The sequence below is a fragment of the Brassica rapa genome, chromosome A03 (assembly GCF_000309985.2).
Source record: "Brassica rapa cultivar Chiifu-401-42 chromosome A03, CAAS_Brap_v3.01, whole genome shotgun sequence".
NCBI classification, from domain to species: domain Eukaryota; kingdom Viridiplantae; phylum Streptophyta; class Magnoliopsida; order Brassicales; family Brassicaceae; genus Brassica; species Brassica rapa.
Genome location: NC_024797.2, coordinates 8,325,989 through 8,346,193, shown reverse-complemented (window position 1 = coordinate 8,346,193; position 20,205 = coordinate 8,325,989). Strand labels below are relative to the sequence as shown.

General features: G+C 34.7%; 6 protein-coding genes across 8 annotated transcripts; all 6 read left to right on the top strand.

The window, feature by feature from the left end:
- Positions 1 to 224: 224 nt before the first annotated feature.
- LOC103857514 (WUSCHEL-related homeobox 9) lies at positions 225 to 5,631 on the top strand. 2 transcript variants are annotated; one of them, XM_009134717.3, is made up of 4 exons: positions 226 to 1,996; positions 2,117 to 2,923; positions 3,201 to 3,382; positions 4,087 to 5,631. In XM_009134717.3, exons 1-4 carry the CDS (start codon positions 1,870 to 1,872, stop codon positions 4,090 to 4,092), a joined length of 1,122 nt encoding a protein of 373 aa, XP_009132965.1. In that variant the 5' UTR covers positions 226 to 1,869; the 3' UTR covers positions 4,093 to 5,631. The 2 variants fall into 2 exon arrangements, with proteins under 2 accessions (XP_033144651.1, XP_009132965.1); XM_033288760.1 differs by having other exon boundaries at positions 225 to 1,996; positions 3,201 to 5,631.
- Positions 5,632 to 5,949: 318 nt separating this feature from the next.
- LOC103857513 (ras-related protein RABA1h) lies at positions 5,950 to 9,504 on the top strand. Its single transcript, XM_009134715.3, has 2 exons — positions 5,950 to 8,301; positions 9,023 to 9,504. The coding sequence occupies exons 1-2, from the start codon at positions 8,081 to 8,083 to the stop codon at positions 9,456 to 9,458; spliced, it is 657 nt and encodes a 218-aa protein (XP_009132963.1). The 5' UTR covers positions 5,950 to 8,080; the 3' UTR covers positions 9,459 to 9,504.
- Positions 9,505 to 10,578: 1,074 nt separating this feature from the next.
- Positions 10,579 to 12,274, top strand: LOC103857512 (acid phosphatase 1). Its single transcript, XM_033288217.1, has 3 exons — positions 10,579 to 11,005; positions 11,079 to 11,288; positions 11,939 to 12,274. The coding sequence occupies exons 1-3, from the start codon at positions 10,608 to 10,610 to the stop codon at positions 12,114 to 12,116; spliced, it is 786 nt and encodes a 261-aa protein (XP_033144108.1). The 5' UTR covers positions 10,579 to 10,607; the 3' UTR covers positions 12,117 to 12,274.
- Positions 12,275 to 12,613: 339 nt separating this feature from the next.
- Positions 12,614 to 14,375, top strand: LOC103857510 (protein FRIGIDA-ESSENTIAL 1-like). The gene is made up of 3 exons (XM_033288219.1): positions 12,614 to 13,677; positions 13,895 to 13,973; positions 14,085 to 14,375. The coding sequence occupies exons 1-3, from the start codon at positions 13,560 to 13,562 to the stop codon at positions 14,317 to 14,319; spliced, it is 432 nt and encodes a 143-aa protein (XP_033144110.1). The 5' UTR covers positions 12,614 to 13,559; the 3' UTR covers positions 14,320 to 14,375.
- LOC117125711 (protein FRIGIDA-ESSENTIAL 1-like) lies at positions 14,324 to 17,690 on the top strand. The gene is made up of 4 exons (XM_033288218.1): positions 14,324 to 15,509; positions 15,591 to 17,015; positions 17,125 to 17,323; positions 17,424 to 17,690. Exons 1-2 carry the CDS (start codon positions 14,454 to 14,456, stop codon positions 15,624 to 15,626), a joined length of 1,092 nt encoding a protein of 363 aa, XP_033144109.1. The 5' UTR covers positions 14,324 to 14,453; the 3' UTR covers positions 15,627 to 17,015; positions 17,125 to 17,323; positions 17,424 to 17,690.
- Positions 16,785 to 17,698, top strand: LOC103857509 (dormancy-associated protein homolog 1). Of its 2 annotated transcripts, none has more exons than XM_009134707.3 (3): positions 16,785 to 17,015; positions 17,125 to 17,323; positions 17,424 to 17,697. In XM_009134707.3, the coding sequence occupies exons 1-3, from the start codon at positions 16,853 to 16,855 to the stop codon at positions 17,458 to 17,460; spliced, it is 399 nt and encodes a 132-aa protein (XP_009132955.2). In that variant the 5' UTR covers positions 16,785 to 16,852; the 3' UTR covers positions 17,461 to 17,697. The 2 variants fall into 2 exon arrangements, with proteins under 2 accessions (XP_009132955.2, XP_009132956.2); XM_009134708.3 differs by having other exon boundaries at positions 16,829 to 17,015; positions 17,131 to 17,323; positions 17,424 to 17,698.
- The last annotated feature ends 2,507 nt before the right edge of the window (positions 17,699 to 20,205 follow it).

Genomic DNA, 20,205 nt, shown 5'->3' with positions numbered 1-20,205 from the left:
CTCTCGGGTCTGAATGATTTTGATTTTGATGTGTAGAAATATAAAAATATTTAATTAACCAATGTATCTGAAAAGAGTGTATATTTGTACCAAAAATAATCTTATTACCCGATTCAATCCAAATATTTTGAATACAATTAGTTATACGACGACACATCTTAAATATATAACACTAATGATAAAATAACAAATAATTTATAAAACCGTAAAAATTAACACCCGCACGGGCGTGCGGGTCAATCTCTAGTTCAATTTAAAATAAAAACACAGTTTATAGTAGTATTGAATATATAGTTCTAGGACAGAAGTAAAATTACGATCTTTCTGTCTGGTTCTATTTAACGTTTTTGAGATGTCATAATAAAGAAAATAATAAAAGTGATAAATCATAGTTCAGAACCAAACATACGGATCACTTTCAAATAGTCTGTTGCTTCTATTTATGAAGAAATTTGGCTTTGTACGTTTGAACATTGAAGTGAAGAAGCAGTTTGGATTTCAATGCAAGAACTATAGTAAAGAAAGATAGGCATGGGGTTGCATTTATACTTTGAGTTTTCCCCGATCTCTTACTGTTTTAGTCACAATACATTGTTATCTTATTAAATATTAATCTGTTTCAAATTAAATTATTCATGTTTCTTAAAAATTTGTTTCCAAAAGATACATTTAAAAAAATTTCATTATAGTTTTCATTATGTAATATGGTAAATTATAAACTTTAAAGATGTGATTAAACTTCTATTGGTAAAATATTATAGAAAATACTCCATCAATTCCCGAAAGTAAGATTTTCTAGAGTTTATTCTTGTTACACAAAAATAAATTTTATATATATATTTAAGGTACTTTTGTATACTTTTGAGAAACATTAGTTTTGAATATTTAAATTGATTAAATTTTATTGGTGGATAGTTATTGGAAATTGTATTGAAAAATAAATTGTAAACATTTATTATATTTTTAATAAACGTAAAAATTTTAGAAAATCTTACTTTCGGGAACGGAGAGAGTAGTTAATTACAAAAAATAATGCATTTATAGTTAAAATTAATTTGTTTATTATGTGTAAAAATTCTAAATATGAATTTTGAAACGGATCGAGTATTCCCTAGGCAATTTATATAAGCATTTTAAGTTTTTATTCCTGCTATAGTAGTACACATTTCGCCATACAAAATCGAACTAACTAAATGTAACACCTAAAACAAATCTTAGTTTCTTACATGCATGGATCCTAGTATAAAGTAATTCAAATCATGACGACAAGCAAAATTGGATTCAATTCTAAAATGTCAAAGTTCTCCTCGGAATCTAAAACAGATCAAAGACCCTAAATAATGTATCTTTACATGCAGTTGCTAAATTCATTTTTAATGCGATTAGAACATACTTTTTGACTGGTGTAGTTTATAATAAACAGTGTAAAATAAGAAAATTATTTCTTTATATATTTTATTTTATGATATTTTATGTTTGTAGGATATATAGCCTACTCTAATTCTTTTGCATCCTAAAACAAGAGTAGTGTATTTTCATAAAAGTTTGTCTTTACTAAACACATACAGATGAAAGAAAACATCATATATCCAGAGAACGAGACTCTATTAAATTAGGTAAACGAGATGAATATAAGTAAGTAGAGAGGTTGGGTAGGTGAAGAGAGACAATAAGATGGAGAAAAAGAGGCCGTAACTCTTTTGCCCTATTCACATTTTTTATTTTCTTCCCATTAGCCATTCTGCTCCCTGCCTCTACTCCTCCTCCTCCCTCTTGACACATCACATCATCATCACATCATAATCACCATCAATCATCATCATATACATACGCATATATCTGTCTTCTTTGGATCGAGTTAAATCAGTTATGGCTTCCTCGAATAGACACTGGCCAAGCATGTTCAAATCCAAACCTCATCACCATCAATGGCAACACGACATCAACTCTCCTCCCTTGCCTTCTTCTGCTTCCCACCGATCTTCTCCCTTCTCAGGTCCTTCTATACTTCCATATATATATTTAGCAATTGAAACCCAAAACTTTCTGATAATTTTGTTCAAGATAATTTTTTTTTGGTTTTAGTTCTAATCTGATGAGATGTGATTTGTTAAAGGGTGTGAGGTGGAGAGGAGTCCAGAGCCAAAACCAAGATGGAATCCGAAGCCAGAGCAGATTCGTGTACTTGAAGCAATCTTCAACTCAGGGATGGTGAATCCACCAAGAGAGGAGATTCGAAGGATTAGGGCTCAGCTTCAAGAATACGGCCAAGTTGGTGACGCCAACGTCTTCTATTGGTTCCAAAACCGCAAGTCTCGTAGCAAATACAAACTACGCCTCCTCCATAAACACTCCCTCTCTCAACCCCAACCCCAACCTCAACCGCAGCCTTCATCTTCCTCATCATCTTCCTCCAAGTCTACCAAACCCCACAAAAACAAGGACAAGAACAACACTAATCTCTCTTTGGGTGGTGGTCAAATGATGGGGATGTTTCCATCGGAAGATGCGTTTCTTTTCCCGGTTTCCACCGTCGGAGCGTTTGGAGGTATCACCGCCTCATCCCAATTAGGATTTCTCTCCGGTGATATGATTGAGCAACATAAACCGGCTCATCCAACGGTGGAACAATGTACCGGATATCTCTTGAGCGAGATCATGAACGGTAATGCTAGTTATGGAACTCATCATCAACAGCACTTGAGTGATAAAGAAGATGAAGAAATGAGTATGAAGATGTTGCAGCAGCCACAACCTTACGCTGCTACAAGTCATCAAATCACTTCTTACAACAACAACAACAACATCATTCTTCATGTTCCTCCAATTACTCCAACTACTTCAACTACTACTACTACTAGTACTACAACCTCAGATCCTCTTGATATTGTATTATCAACTTCGGACCAGCTTCAAGTTCAAGGTTAGTTGAGTACATAATGTTATTTCCCTTCTAAAAAAAGACTCATTATTTACATATCTTTAATTTTCTACTCAACAATCTAAATACATTAATTGTTTGTCAACAATGAAAGGGACACATTGATCAATATAAATCTACAAAAAACTTTGTTTATTAGTATGTAAAATGATTATTTCTTTATATACCCGTTTGAGGTTTTCTATATATAGATAGTGTTAGCATACAGTCATTATACTAACATGAAATAATGGGATAACCTTGGCTAAATCGAAAGCAGTGTGCACGAGAATAAGGGTGTTTATCAACGAAATGGAGTTTGAAGTGAGCCCCGGACCGTTCAATGTGAGAGATGCATTCGGAGAAGAGGTTGTTCTCATCAATTCTGCGGGTCAGCCCATTGTCACTGATGAATATGGCGTCGCACTTCAGCCTCTTCAACATGGAGCCTCCTACTATCTGGTTTTGTTTCCTCTCTTAGTTTCTCTAATTCAGATGAGTAATTTTTGTGAACAAAAGTGAATTAACTCGAAGAAAGTAAAAGAGAGCAAAAAAACTTATATCCGTTTAAGGTTTTTTATTATTATGTGAATGAAAAATTACAAATCTGTAAACCCGTATTTATAACAGCCTCAAAATCCGATATTTTTCCTTATAGAAATACATACTTATTTAGAAAAAATAAATTTTTCTAAACCAGTAAGATATACTTTAGATTATACTCCTAGTGTACAGAGATTTAAGATACCTGAAGATGCAACATTAATTAATGTTTATACATTCACTTTAATAACTAGATACTATTATAGGTTAGATTATACTCCTAGTAAAAGAAATCATTATTTAATGGTTATATAAACTTCGTCTACAGATCTACAGTACTATTGTTTATTTCTTCATTGGGATCTATAATGGATAAATGCATGCGAGAGACATGTTGTTTGGCATAGGTCAACAATGTTGACTCAATGTAATTTAGTTACACACGGACACACATTGTGCTTCTTTAGAGCATTCATTGGTTTTTCCCTTTTTGGCCTTCGTGTCTTTTGACTTTGTAGTATAAATTCTAGTAACATTTTTGGAGGTTGTGCATGCATGTATGTACATACAGTGTATACTTATTGTGTATGATTAATTTTCAGGTATCCTTTTTACTTTTGCAGATCTAGCCGTGTGGGAGATAATGGTTTGAAGATGAATTTAAGACGTGTCTCTTTCTTTAACTATCTCTCGTACGGACGCTTAAATGTTAACATTTGAAAAAATATTGGTTTCACTTACCTGTTGTGATGGTGTGATGTATGAGTTTAGGATAACATTCACAAAACGCTCTCGTTAGATTGTTGACCAATATTTTGTTGTGTGCGTTTCTTATTGATTTCATAAAATCTATAATGCTTTTGTTTCTTCATCTGGATCTTTTATAGATGCGAAGAATTGTTAAACAATGGGCTAATATGGTGATGAGTAATGTCGAAGCTTCACATTGCCCAATGTGAAAGTAAAGTAGGTCATGCTTTTAGTGTTTAGAGTAGAATGTGGTATAAGGTTTACCTGCGGAAAGTGTGGAAGTTAGTCTTTATCCACGTGAGGTGATACTTCACTTTAATCCCGGGGATTAAAAACGTTAGTACGTCAATATAATTATTACAGAACCTAATCTCCTTTTCAACCAAATGATAGTGATATATATATAGTTACTTTTATTGTAATTATAAAATGTAGGAAATTTAGTTTAATTGAGATAATTATTCTAATTTTTTCATTTAAGATATATTTGAGTAAATTTTATCTGAAATTGCCATCTACAATATTGTTAATTTTCATTCAATTTATTAATACTCACACAAGAGACTTGCCTTGGAAATGTTTTTAAACTATTAAGATCCGTATGTTAAAACTGTAGAAATATTGTCCAAACAAATAAGTGAATAACCATATATGTTAAATCGCTATAACTGTTTTTAGATGTCCAAACATAATGATAAAATCTCATTATTATTTTTTTGCTAAGATAAAATCTCATTATTTACCCCCCTACAAATTAATTTGCAACAAAGGAATACGTAACATATCAAAGTCAGGAACAGAGTTTTTGACAGTCAAGTTGATATGATCCTTTGCTTCAAAGTTTTAACTCTGTCTCATGATTGTAATATTTAAGTTACTGCATTGCAATGGAGTATACGAAAACCTACATATATTTTAGGTAATTAAGGAGAATAAATACTAGTAAAAACTGTATTCGAATGCAAAGGAAGTCTAGCTAGGTAGGGGCTTTGTTAGATCAAATCAGATGTCAAAAACGTGCATAATGAAAATGTAAATCAAATCACACAAATGTTTCTCAATAAAAACATGGTCCTACTTTCTACTGTTTGACTGTTTCCTTCATTTTGTCGCTTTGGCGTTATCTTTACCCATGCGTAAGTTAAAAACAATAGCAACTATGTTTAGCAAAAAAACACTGGGGGAGACGATGTTCAGTATCAAAATAATATCATAACGAAACCAAATCTATATTGTCATGTTTGGAAAGGAACGATTGCCCTTTTTCGAACTTAAAGAGATAAATTACGGTCGCAAAATTAAAAAGTCGTTATTTACAAAAAAAAAAAAAATTAAAAAGTCGTCATGAAAATTAATTCACGTTGAAGAATGTAAATAGAAACCTATGAATTGACAAGAAAGAAAAAAAAGTAGAAAGCTAAGAAAAAGACAATGAAAACTACGTTAGTAAGAGTGTTGACCAGATAGACTGTGGATTCACCAACAAGTGGGACAAAGTTTTCTTACGTCCAGAACTGACACAACAGTATTTTAACTCGTTCTCCTTATCATGAATCACATTCATATGACACACACTCCATGTTCTCTCTTCTCTCTCTCTCTCTCTCTCTCTCTCTTCTCTCTCTCTCTCTCTCTCTCTCTCTCTCTCTCTCTCTCTCTCTCTCTCTCTCTCTCTCTCTCTCTCTCCTCTCTCTCCTCTCTCTCTCCTCTCTCTCTCTCTCTCTCTCTCTCTCTCTCTCTCTCTCTCTATTTTTTTTCTATATAGCCCAAGGTATTAAATTGATAACTCTACAATGATTTAGATCTTAGAGGTGAGAGTTTCTTTTTTTGTTTAAGAAATTGTCACTTTTAAAAAAGAAAGAAAAAAGTTTGTCGTTTTTGAGAATTAATTTGCAGACTCTTAACTTAAGTATTGACAATATTATCTTAAACTATGTAACAATAACAATGTGAGTTCATTTTCACTTAAAGTGGTTGCTGTTTCTAATTATAATCTACCCTTATGGCATTTAAGCGTTTTAGAGGAAATACTGAAGCATGAAAGTCTTAAGAATGAAAATGGGAATAGATGGACGATTATTTTTCTTCATTTGATTAGTTTTACTATTTGACATTGTATTATTGGAATTAAAGACAATAAATGGACGTTTCTTTTTACTATTAGATTTGGTAATTAAATCTCTTCTTTTGTATGACATCAATCAAATTATCTAGTATAACTTGGTAATCACCTAAATAGTTTTCACTTTTCAGATATTTTCTTGTTTTTGAATAAAGGTCTTATGAACTTAATCTTATATTCAGGACCCATCTTACTTTGGATTTCACCAGTTTCACTTACACAATAAATTTATATCTTTATTTTGATTTAGAGCATATCCAAGAAGAAACCTCATTTTGAGGGTAAGAGATCCTCAAAATGAAAGTTTGAGAACGGGTTGCTCAAAGAAAAAAACTTCAACTTTATCTTTAAAATGGAATATAATTTGCAATTTAATCATTAACTTTAATATAAATTAATTACAAATATTACACTTTATGTAGCTAAATAATACATACGGGTTAAAATATTAAAAATAATATTTATAAATGCAGTTTATTATAAAAATACATGAAATAATAATATAAACACACACATTAATTCATAAAAATATAAAAATTCAAAACATTCATATTTGTATTTCCATAGTGTTCAATTAAGGTATTTCAAAGTAAAAAATGAGTTTCTTTATTTATTTTTATCTGAAGATTACGAGTTAAAACTCTTGGAATCGAGTATTTTCATTTCTCGTTATTTCAACGGTTTCTTTTGATGCCATCTAACCGGTATGTTGATATCACGTCACTTTTCAATTATCATGTTATGCATTATAATGCACATTGTCATTATATCATGCAATACTTTTTTCTAATAACGTGATCATCCTGCTATGATGGCAAATTTTGACTGTAGAATATAATGCACATTGTCATTATATCATGCGATATTTTTTTCTAGTAACGTGATCATCCTGCTATGATAGCAAATTTTGACTGTAGAATATATATTCTTATACTTTTAATCTTTAATTTATAAGATATTGTTCAATATAATATAATTTTGTGTGAAATAATAATTTTATTTTAAATAATATTAGTTTACGTTAGTTTTTTATTTTAACATATTTATATATTTTAAGCATTAATAATATATAAAACATATTTGAATACTTAGGTGAAATACAGTTATAAAGATTAAAGTGATAAAAATTAATATTAGTACAACTATATGTAAGTTACAAAATTATAAGGACTCAACTGAAAGTAAATAATATTTTGATGTTTTAAATAGTATAACCTCAAAATTTGAGGGTTTGAAAGTTTTTTGGAGAGCAAAAAAACCCAAAAATTGAGGGTATGAATGTCTCTTAGAAATGCTCTTAGTCAAAATTTTATTTTCGTTAGCAAATATATTCATTTCCATATTTATAGGACTCATTTTGAGGGAAAAAATCCTAGAAAGCCTAAGCAATAGATCATCACACATAAAGATATATATAGACTATTCCAAAATTGATAAGACAAGTAAAATAGAGGAGTGTCCTTGATTCTCTGAAGCCTCTTGGTCTCATCTCAAATTTAACATTCGTAAACAATATTGGTCTCTTCTCCAATTTAGGAAACGTTAAAGATATACCATATAAATAAAATATAAAATAAACTAAACCCAAAAAGAATACCATTTGAAGACTTCGGATTTTGTTAATTTTAAGAACAAAGACTTCAGATTTTGCTTGTCATCCAAAGTTCTTGGAACAGCCAAAAAATCTATGTTGGATACGTTTCTCCGAGAAAAACGCTATATTAACAAAAGGGTATCGACCAAACATGGGAGCATACAAATCTGAGGACGATTATGATTACCTGTTCAAAGTTGTGTTAACAGGAGATTCCGGTGTCGGAAAATCAAATCTGCTCTCCCGATTCACCAAAAACGACTTCAGCCACGATTCGCGCTCGACCATTGGCGTCGAATTCGCCACACGGAGCATTCAAGTCGACGACAAGATTGTCAAAGCTCAAATATGGGATACTGCGGGCCAAGAAAGGTAATCAACTATAGGTGGACATATACACCAAACCAAAGTAAAATAGATCCAAATGCATAATTAGACAAAAATCCAACTTATTTTATCTAGCTATATTGGTTATTATCTAAAACCGACACCATTTTATTAAGTTGGATAAATTTTTTAACAAAAAATTATAAGCAGACTGATTCTTTTTTTTTGATAAAAGATTGATTCATATTACTTAATATATCTTCTAATATGTCAAATTTTTGGGTAAATATATATGAGTCAATTTCGGCAATATTATCTATTGATCTGGTTGGATACGGTGGATTGGATTCTGATACCATATTAAAATTTAGAAGAGTTTTCAATTTAAAATGATTAATTATAGGTGTATTGTTCTATCTTTTATATATTATTGATGTTTTTCAACTTTTGATGTGGAATTTTGTTCATAATACATTTTAGTGTAATTGAACATAATAAATCGAACTTCATCTGTATTTTATATTGAAGAAAATTTTGATGTCACAATATTACATAAACATTATTAAGCTTCTTGATTTATATACCTTAGGATACATATATAATCAAAATTAATACAAAGTGGCATTTTATTTGGTTTTAGTTTCTTTAAAACCAAGAAATCAAAAATGTAAAAAGCTTACCAAAACCAATTGTTAATCCATAATAACAGTTTATGGCCAACATTTTGCGTATGTGTTGCATTATCTTAGCTATTACTTGCAATCAGGTATCGAGCCATCACGAGCGCTTATTACCGAGGAGCCGTTGGTGCGTTATTGGTCTACGACGTAACACGGCACGTGACATTCGAGAACGTTGAGAGATGGCTAAAGGAGTTAAGGAACCACACAGACGCAAACATTGTGATTATGCTAGTAGGTAACAAATCTGATCTGCGTCACCTTCGAGCCATCCCGACTGAAGAAGTGAAAGCTTTTGCAGAGAGAGAGAACACTTTCTTCATGGAGACTTCGGCACTCGAAGCATTAAACGTCGAAAGCGCTTTCACAGAGGTTCTCACTCAGATTTACAGAGTCGTTAGCAAGAATGCTCTTGAAGGTGGAGCTGATCCAACCACTGCTTTGCCTAAAGGACAGGTGATTAATGTTGGAAGCAGAGATGATGTTTCAGCGGTCAAGAAAGCGGGTTGCTGCTCGACATAATAGCCGGCCTCGAAATTTTAAAGGGTCTTAAACAATTTAGTAAAATCTTTTGCAAACTTGTTTCTTTTTCTAATTTAGGAACCTATATTTTATCTATTAACTTGGAAAATTTTGGTAGCTCAAAGCTAATGTTTCATTTATATATGTCCAGGATCGGCTATGTGCATAAACGAGCTTTTACTCTCTTTTTGTAAGCAATCTCTTTTGATGTACTGAAACGTTACAGGTTAAAAGAAATGTGGAAACTTTGATATTGCAATTGGAATAAAGAATCACTTTTTATTTGGGAAAATCGCATTGTAAACACTCAGAATGTCACTTTCTAACACTTTAAACACTGAACTTTTTTGACAAGCACTTTAAACCTTCAAAGTGACATTTTTATAATAATAAACCTCCAAAGATGTTTTTCTGTTCATAGACGACTAGTATTGTTCATTTTAGTGTTCATAAACCACTTTATCTTTTAACGTGAGAGTTCGACTTCGCAAATAATTCTATAGATATAAATATTTACTATGTTTCAAAATGATGTACCTTTAAAAAAGTTCACACATGTTAACAAAACATATTAAATTTTAGTATTAAATGTATAACTTTTGTGATTATTTATTTTCCGTAATTCTAAACCAACAATTTCTTTTTTGTAAATGTAATGAATTTATTGAAGTTTACAATCAATTATTATTAATTGGTAGAAATGTATTCGATGGATACAAAAATGTACCTTCGAAAAAAAAAATTCTTCAAAAACATGCATTTTTACGAAAAAGTATTAGATATGAATTTGTAGTTGAACACATGATTTCTTAATCATTAGTTAGCAAGAGGGCTACGTTTTCGAATAAAATAATGACAAAAATTAGAGAGATGTAAAACGAGGAATATTGTAAATTAGAATTAACGAAATACATTATTTTGTAATTGAAGTTTAGTTTATCTTTTTTGGGAAACATTTACTTACCCAAGAGATTACCATATCTGGTCCAGCCTGTGTTTTAGCAACGTCGACGTTTTCCAAAGTAAATGCACATGGGCTTTTGATCCGACGTCCACAACAAAAATCACGTGGTGTATACGATACTTTAAGTTCACATTCAACCATCTTCTTCTATCATCTCGGGCACAACACAAAAAGATTGTAAAAAGATGGCGTGTTCTCGTAACAGCTTGGTTTCGTTCTTTATCCTCGGTTTATTCACCGTCTTAATCAGTCCGGCCATCTCTTCTCGCGTCTTGTCCTCCACTAAGCGTCCGGTCAATGGTGAGTCTCGCTCTTCCGTTGCTTCCTACTGCGAGAGCTGGAGGTTGGCCGTCGAGACCAACAATGCGGGAACATGGAAGGTGGTTCCATCCAAATGTGTTAGCTCCCTTGAAACCTATTACAACGGAGGCCAGTTCGACAAGGACTACAATGTAGTCGCTCGTTACGCGCTCGCCTTCGCTAAAACGGTTAAGATTGGTGGAGACGGTAAGGACGCATGGGTCTTCGACGTTGATGAGACGCTTCTCTCGAATCTCGAGTACTATAAGGCTAATGGTTATGGGTAATGCTCTCTCTATTACTAGCCGTTTAGGTTTTGTTTACCATACCTATTGATTTGTTTCTGGTGGAGTAAGGTCTGAGCCGTACAACTCAAAGAAGTTCCATGAGTGGGTGGTACAAGGTACAGCTCCAGGTTTTGATGCGAGCTTGAAACTGTACACAGGTCTCAAGAACATTGGTTTCACTATCATTCTGCTAACCGGCCGAGACGAAGCCGAGAGGAGAATTACCGAGAAAAATCTCCATGACGCCGGTTATTTCGGTTGGGAACATCTCCTCCTGAGGTATAAGTTATACCAAAATATCACTTTAAAAACTAGGTCCATTACTTTTCTATAACGGTAAATTTTCAAATCTTAATCACTGTCATTACCAGACAAAATCTATGTGTTGATTGGTCTTGGAATCATGTCGTAAATATGATGATGTGTAGGTAATATAACATCTAAAACAAAAGGAGAATTAGGGTCACTAGTGATTTGAAGAATTATATGTTAGGAAGAGTAAAGCTTACTACTATAAGCAATACTTGGCTGTTAAAAAGTGTATACAATGGTTTTAAAATCTCTACCGGTATTAAAAAAATTGTTTACCACCTAGCGTAGATTTAGGAAACGGGTTTCATGAGAAAACAGCTAATCATTCTGTTCCTGAAATGATAAATTTTCTATATTTTTTTGTACAAAATAGGGTTTTTAGATTTTTAAAATACTTTTTTGTAATTAATGTTAATAAGTTGTATATTTCTAAAAATTTATTAACTACAAATATTTAAATTAATTAAATATTATTGTTTAATAATTATTAGAAAATGTTTAGTAAAAATAAAATAAAATTTATTGCAATCATCATTTTACATTTAGTGTGTGAATATTCTATTAAAAAAAACTTTTAGTAACAGATAGAGTAATGAATTTTATTGTTTTTAATGTAGGGGTCACGAAGATCAAGGTAAAGCAGCTGTAAAGTACAAATCAGAGCAGCGATCAAGAATGGTTAAGAAAGGCTACATACTCCATGGAAATACTGGTGATCAATGGAGCGACCTGCAAGGCTTTGCTGTAGCTGATCGTTCTTTCAAAGTCCCAAATCCAATATACTATATTGCTTGATCATCGGCTTTTGCATGAAATTTTATAATTTATGTCAGAATAAGAACGTAGGAAAGAACTTGGTGATTGGCCGCAAAATAACCAGCCTTAAATGAACAACGTTCTCCTTTTAATGGCTTATGTTTTCAATGCTTTATTTGTTTAAGAATATCTTCCGAGTTTCGATATATTTGAGACGTTGCAGATTGAATCAAATGTAAAAAATTAATATAGTGTAATTTAAATACAACCTGTGAAGGGAGGAACTTTGTTATATATTGTGCTGGCTTGATTTTTCATGATCAATTTTTTGTATACAGAAGGAGTATAATTTAGAAACTTTCCAAAATATTATAGGTTTAGAGGCATTCATGAATGAATTTCTTATGCTTAGATTCTAGGTAGTATTATATCAGCGACTATTTCAGAGCAGACATCTTACATCTTCACAGTCATGTGCAGGCTGTTTGGTTTCCCATTGAGGGATGATGCCACGGCTGTTGCATCTAAGATGGGTGTCCCTTGTGTTGAAGGGCAAAATGGGATTCTATTGAAAGACAATTCACAGGGAAAAGAGTTAAATGGCATGAGGGATATGTTGCTCTCTAGTGTTCTTTAGGTTTATGTGTGTTTGCTTGCGTGAGGCTTAAGTAAGTTCGTATGTTTAGTTGATTTGTTTTTGAAGATGACTTGCTAGCTAACCTTCGGACGTCACAAGTTGATGGATTTTGTAAACTTGGTCGCTTCGTTGCAAGAATGGTTTTTTTTTTATTAGGTTGAAAGTTTTTAACAGAACCCCCACCTACAACAACAATGAAGATCAGTTTAAATAACAAAAATTACGACGAGAATGTCAACTACGACGACTCTCTCTCAAGCCTAAGCGTAAGCGAAACCCGCCTCTTCGAGGGCACGGTTGATAGGTAACACCAGTAAGAGAATACATTCTCTAATTCTTGATGCACCAACAAAAGTATTGTTACAACACTCGTTTTTCTGTCTAGCCGTAATTGTAATTTGATGGACTGATTTGTATTTTCTATAAATAAATGGGAATGTTGTAAAACAAAATCACTTGAACCGTGTTTTAAAAATCAGACCGACCCGATAATTGGACCGGGTTCGACCATGAATTGGTTACGTAATCGGATTGAATCAAACAAATGATTCGACTATGAAAATCATGTAACCTGATTGAATCTCAAATTTATTAAACTGATAAAAACCATTAAAACTATCAAAAATTTATAAACTATCCATATAAACAGTGTATATTTATAATATTGGGCCGTACATTTTAATAAGGCCCATGAAACAAAACAGTAACGTATTTGTATCAACGATATGTCTCGATATAGTCAGCACTAACAAAAACGTATCCTCTGAGCTTAGTTTCCTGATCACGCCGCGCCAAATACACCACCTTCGCTCGCCGGGAAACTTGCCACTCAAAACACCTTCGAGATGTCTGATTCCGATATGGACATTGACGATGATGACGTCCAAGTACATGTACAGCGTACAATTGCGGGAGACTCTGGATTGCTGCTCGCTAAACCTTCCGATTCCCAATCCCGGAACGGTTCGTGATTTTCCTTTCAAGCTCGTGAATTGAAATTGACACAAACACATCTTCTCAATTGTAATTTGAAACTCTCTTCTGATGATGAGCTAAGAAGAAGGGTCGTGTGCAAGAGAGAGAGAATATACATGCATAGTTCTTGTTTTAGAATAAAGAAAAGAGTTTTTGAATTTAACGTTTGTTTGTACTATCTCATGGTTTGACGTGTTACGTGTAGATGTGAAGAAGCATTTAGATGAGAACAGTGGGAAGAATAATACTATGCTGGGAGAAGCAAAAGACATGCTTTTGTCAAGGTTTACTATAGCAAAAAGTTTCATTCTTAATGCCTTTTTTTTTTTACTGAAGCTAAGTTAGGAAGAGAGGTGGGTAGACAGGCTTTTTATACTTACAGATTCTGTTCTCAGGTTTCCTGCTCCGGCGCCAAGCTTTCCTTTGGTGAATGGACCAGAACAGAAACGTGCATCACTTCCCTGCAAGTTTTTTGGTCAAGGGTGGTGTGATAATGGGATCTCCTGCAGGTTTCTTCATGTGAAGGAGAACATGAATGGCACTAGCCAGCAACAGTGGGGGAATCATATGGCTGGAACCAGTGGTATCCAGTCTGTTGAAGGTACTGGATTGTTTATTGCTTCTAGGTGACTTTAAGTTCTCTTCTTGAATCAACCAGTGACTTATTTTCACTTGTATTTCCCCTGTTAGGCGAAAATGGTGTAGCATCTTTGGTGAATCCATCAGGTGGTCACGAGATACTCTTTGTGCCTTCATTGGGAAACATGGAAATGGAAAGAGGGAGTCTACCAAAGGGTGGTGCTGTTTTCACTGAGGACAGGCCTGTGTTTGTTAATAGCACTAGTTCCTTCCCATTGAAAAGCAGCTTTGTTCAAGAACATGGAGCTTCTATCACTTCCTATGGACAAACAGACATGGGATCTTCTGCACCTGCCTGGACAGGGTCATTGTTCAGTTCTACTCCTATGAATCAGTATGCTTCTAAATTGGGGAACTGTGAAAACATGAATGATAAAAATGGATCTGGATCACTACCGATGGTGCAAGCTATATCTGTTTCATCCGTTCAAGATGCAGAAGGCGACAGGACTAGCAACAACAAGAAAGTTTATTCACATGATTGGGAACCTTCTGAACCTTTTCGAGCATCTTTCACAATTCCACCTTATATACTTCCCTCCTCTGATGCCCTCTACGATCCTTTCACGGATATAGAGAATCCACAAGACAGATCTCTTACTGCTCCATTGTCAAGTAAAGGGAGATATGCACAGAAAAAGTCCAGCCAGCAGAAAGATGATGAATCTGCTAGTGATAATAAAAACAGTTCATGTAGCAATAATCAGTATCAAGAATCTATGGCGACGAAGAATTTGGAAGCACATGGAGTGGTGGAGGGGGTGGCTACTTCGGTTGTTGATCAAAATGATGAAACAACACCAAGCAAAGAAGTTTCTGCAGAGAATAGATCTGTTTTAAAAAGAAGCAAACCTGCGGGGCACGGATCTTGGCGTAGAAGTGACGGCTCTTCGCATCAAAAGGTGTTGAAATCAGATGAGAGAGATGGTGAAGCGAGGTCAGACGCAGGGACCAAAGCAATGAGACAGTTCCGGACCGCAGTTGTGGAAACCATCAAAGAAATGGTGAAACCGTTGTGGCGCGAAGGCCGTCTTACCAAAGAAGTGCATAACATGGTAGTTAAAAGAGCTTCTGAAAAGATAGTCAGTGCTGCTGTCCAGTCCCATCAGGTGCCGACTGACTCAGCATTCGTTGATCAGTATCTTAGTATGTCTGCAACGAAGATTGTGAAGCTTGTTGAGGCGAGTCTCTTCTTAGACACTTCAGTAAAAAAACTTAGTAAAGTCTTGCATTAATCTGACAGTTCCTCTGTTCATTCGCAGGGTTATGTCGAAAAGTATGGTAAACCTAAACCATAAGGTACATCATCAAAACAAACGCCACTTTACATGGGTGGCATGAGGGCAAGCTAATGATATTCTTGTAAATTATGTCATCATTCATTTTCTCAGTTAGGACTTTAGCACCTAATTTTTTGAATCTCCGTTCTTATCCTTCACCAATAATGGAAGAAAGTTGGAAGTGGAGATGTGTATACATTGTAGAACTTATCAAAGCTTGGTTAATGCTTAGAAACAGCGTATCAACTTAGAAAGATAATGGATTATTTTGCATTGATTATAACGTCATAGAGATGTGCTTATATTATATAGCTATATATATTAATCTAGTTGGTGTTTGCTGTAGAAGCAGATGAATGGGGAAAGATAGAGAAACAGAATGATGTTGGGGTACGTTGTTGATCATCTTGACTGTTTCTTTGTTTGTGATTAGCTTTGTGACTGTTTGTATAGCATGTTCATTCAATAATCTCTCATCCATTATCGCTTCTATAATACGTCTCATTTGCTGTTGCCTGTTCCTATAATACTTTTCCACAAAAGACTAGATACTTTGATTCCAGGGTCCTACTTCATGACTCATTCTTTCTTATCCATATCTCCTCTATCCACATGTCGCATTTTTATGTATTTCCACACTCCTTCCTCACTGTTCACTCCAGTTATTTACAACAATGGTGTTTTAAGTTAAGGTAGTATACGTTTTATTGACTATACAATTTAAAATAGGATACGAGACCCTAATTTCCAAGGATAGTGTGTGTTTGATTCTAGATTTGACGCACTGGAAGTTACAATTTCCAAATCTCCAGAGACGTATATGCTACTAAAAAGGCTACTTCGCTAAGGAAAAATGGGTTAAAGGCACTGAAGTAGTAAGAAAAATATTATTTGGGTTAATTAGTTAGATAAGGAAATGAATGAGAATTAATTGATAAAACAAAAAAGCTGAAAGAAATTGTACAAAAATTAGGAAATGGAAAATAAGATTTGAGAAATTGCAAAGCCACTGCCATATGTGGTATATAAAAATATAATATGGTCAGTTACAAAAAGATAAAATAAATAATATGTTACTAGTATTTAGGCTAACGTTATTTTGTTAGACAAAATGGTCATAGATATATAAATTCTACTTTATGCAAATACAAAAAAAAATCCTTTGATCTTTTTTCAAAGAATTGCCAATTATTATTTATTTCTCTAGATATTTTATGGGTGAAAGTTAAGATATTTCTCTATAAATGAGATGCAGAAGCCTCACTAAGCACATCACACCCTTCACTACTAATAAACAAAAGAAAAAGAAAAACAAGATGTGGGATGAAACTGTAGCTGGACCTAAGCCGGAGCATGGCCTTGGCCGCCTCCGCAACAAGATCAACGCCCAACCCATTGACATCAAAGGTATACACATATATTCATGCATGCATATGTATGTTTTTGGTAACTAAGCAGTTCTGAACCTTCGTCTATATATGATTTAATTAAAATTTAATTATGTGATCTTGAAAAGGTGTAGGAGAAGGGAGCAGCAGCAAGGCTATGCCTGCGGTGGCCGGGAGTCCTGGAACTCCAACGACGCCAGGATCTGCACGTAAAGAGAACGTGTGGAGGAGTGTGTTTCATCCAGGAAGTAACATCGCCACCAGAGGAATGGGTACTAACCTCTTCGACAAGCCCTCTCACCCAAACGCTCCCACCGTCTACGACTGGTACGCAAACTTTGTTATTAATATCTAGAGTTTTGTGGTCGTTGACCGCACAGTTCAGTTCAGATCAGATCTAAGATGTCTTAACCGTTGTGCTTCGCAGGTTGTACAGCGACGATACTAGGAGCCAGCACCGTTGAGCCGAGATCGAGAGGAAGGAGTGACATGCCGGTGATGTAGTATATCATGTTTCCATTAGCCACGTGTTTATTTTCAGTTTATGGCAGTGTTCGCAAGCTATTTTTCTTTGTTTGTTGTTGCTAGTGACCGTTTGATTTCCACCATCTGGGTTGTTTTTTAACGGTGGTAATGCGTCCTCTCGTCTCGTGTTATGTTTCTACTGTTTGGTAATGGATATATTTAACTTTTAGCTTCGAATGATTCCAACTAAAAGATGATAATATATAACTCAACTATGGTTAGCATTATTGAACTTTTAATTCAACTATGGTTAATTAGTGGGGTCTCATTTCATTATTATACGACAAAATTTTAACCATAGTTAGTGTGACAAGAAGCAGTTCCGATAGTGATTTAATTATAGACTATAGTATATACTTGTCAAATAAGAAGATTCAAACAATACATCAATATGTGAATGTTAGATGAGTTAATTTAACAAAAACTCTGGTTGAGTAGTGGGTCTCTTACCATTAATCCATTTTATAAGAAAAGATAATTATATAGTCTTTCAATATAGTCTCTCGATAGATTGCAAGAACACGTTAACAAGAAGTAGCTTCTCTTATTAATCTCTTAGGGAAAATTACTCAAAACCCTAAGCTCACAATCACAATGTTTCTCTTAAGTGTTGCAACAATTCTGCAACTCCTTTTATATCAATAGATAACTCCTAACCTCATTAGTAAATAAACTTTCAAGATAATCCTAAATCTTATAGATAACCATAACAAGATAGGAATAGGATTACTTGTTTCCCAAGCTATTTTGAGATTACTCCAACATTGTCCCCCTTAAGCTTAAAATAGCTTTGGGACACATCTTCAACTCCAATCAAACTTCTCATTTCTTTGTATCGTATTCTTCCAAGTCCTTTGGTTAGAATGTCTGCTTTCTGAATGCTTCCTGGTACATGTTGAACTTCAATCAGATTGTTGTCAACACACTCCCTTATAAAATGATAGCGACGATGAATATGTTTGCTGCGTCCATGGAAGACTGGGTTCTTGGTTAAGGCTATTGCAGACTTGTTATCAATCAGAACCACTACTTTCTCACACTCCTTTCCCATGATCTCACTAAGTAATTCTTGAAGCCAAATTGCCTGTTTTGCTGCCTCGGTTGCTGCCATAAATTCTGCTTCACAGGATGAGAGAGCAACTGTCTCTTGTTTCTGAGAACACCAGGTTATGGGTGAATCTAAGAAGTAAAAGACATGACCTGTCGTGCTTCTGCCGTCGTCCTCGTCCACATTGTGACTTGCGTCACTATAACCTATTAGCTTTGTATTTGTTCCCCGTTTGAACACTAATCCAAAACCAAGTGTTCCCTGTAAGTAGCGCAAGATTTGCTTTATGGCTGCGGCGTGTGACGTCTTCGGGTCCTGCATATACCTACTAGTCACTCCAACCGAAAAGGATAAGTCGGGTCGAGTATGAAGTAAATATCTGAGACACCCGATGCTTCTTCTGTACTCTTTCTCGTTCACGCTTTGCTCATCTAGTGCTTTAGACATCTTCAAGCTTGGATCCATAGGTACTTGAACTGTGTTGCAGTCACGCATTCCACATTCTTCTAGTATCTTCTTGGCGTATCTTTCCTGCTTCAGCGTGATGCCTTCATTGTGTTGATCAACCTCAATGCCCAGATAGTATGTTAATTTACCCAAATCACTCATTTCAAACCTTTCAGACATTCCTTTCTTAAACTCTTCGATCATCACACGACTTGTACCAGTCACAAGAAGGTCATCAACATACACTGCAACAAGCAATAGATGTTCTTTCTCTTGGCGTCGATAAACTGCTGGTTCTTTTGCACACTTTACGAACTTCAATTCTCCTAAAACTCTGTTTAATTTTTCGTTCCATGCTCTTGGAGCCTGACGTAGACCGTAGAGTGCCTTTTTAAGCCTGTATACTTTTCCTTCCTGTCCTTTAACCACGAATCCTTCTGGTTGGGAGACGTACACTTCTTCTTTAAGGTCTCCGTGTAAGAATGCAGTCTTGACGTCCAAGTGATGAACTTGCCAACCTTGTGATGCTGCTAATGCAAGTAAGAACCGGACAGTTTCAATACGTGCCACGGGCGCAAAAACCTCATCAAAGTCGACACCATGTCTCTGTATGTAGCCCTTTGCTACTAGTCTTGCCTTGAATTTGTTGATGCTTCCGTCAGAGTTTCGTTTGATCTTAAAGATCCATTTTAGCCCTATTGCCTTTGCTCCAACAGGTAGTTCAGCTAAGTCCCATGTTTTGTTTTTGACTATTGATTTGATCTCGTCTTCGCAAGCATCTCTCCATACTTTCTTTTCTTTAGCTTCTTCGAAGCTCCATGGTTCATCATTTATGCTCAGCAATAACCGCTCTCCTTCTAGCTCTGCCAGAAGGATGTAATCATCAAGGTAACCAGGTAACTTTCTTTCTCTAGTGGATCTCCTTAGCTCTGGTTCATCATGATCATCATCGTGATCCTCATCTTCTTCTCCTTGGTTTATAGTATCTGTAGCTTGGGTTTCTGTTGCTTCTTCTTCGTTGTCGACGACAGTGGTGTCGTCATCAACTCCGTGATTCCCAAACTGACTGATACCAATGCGGAACACTCCCGTCTCTCCTCTTTCATTAATCTTCTTCCAGTCCCAGCTCTTGGTTTCATCAAATATCACATCTCTACTTACCACCATTCTTTTTGTCGTTGGATCAAGT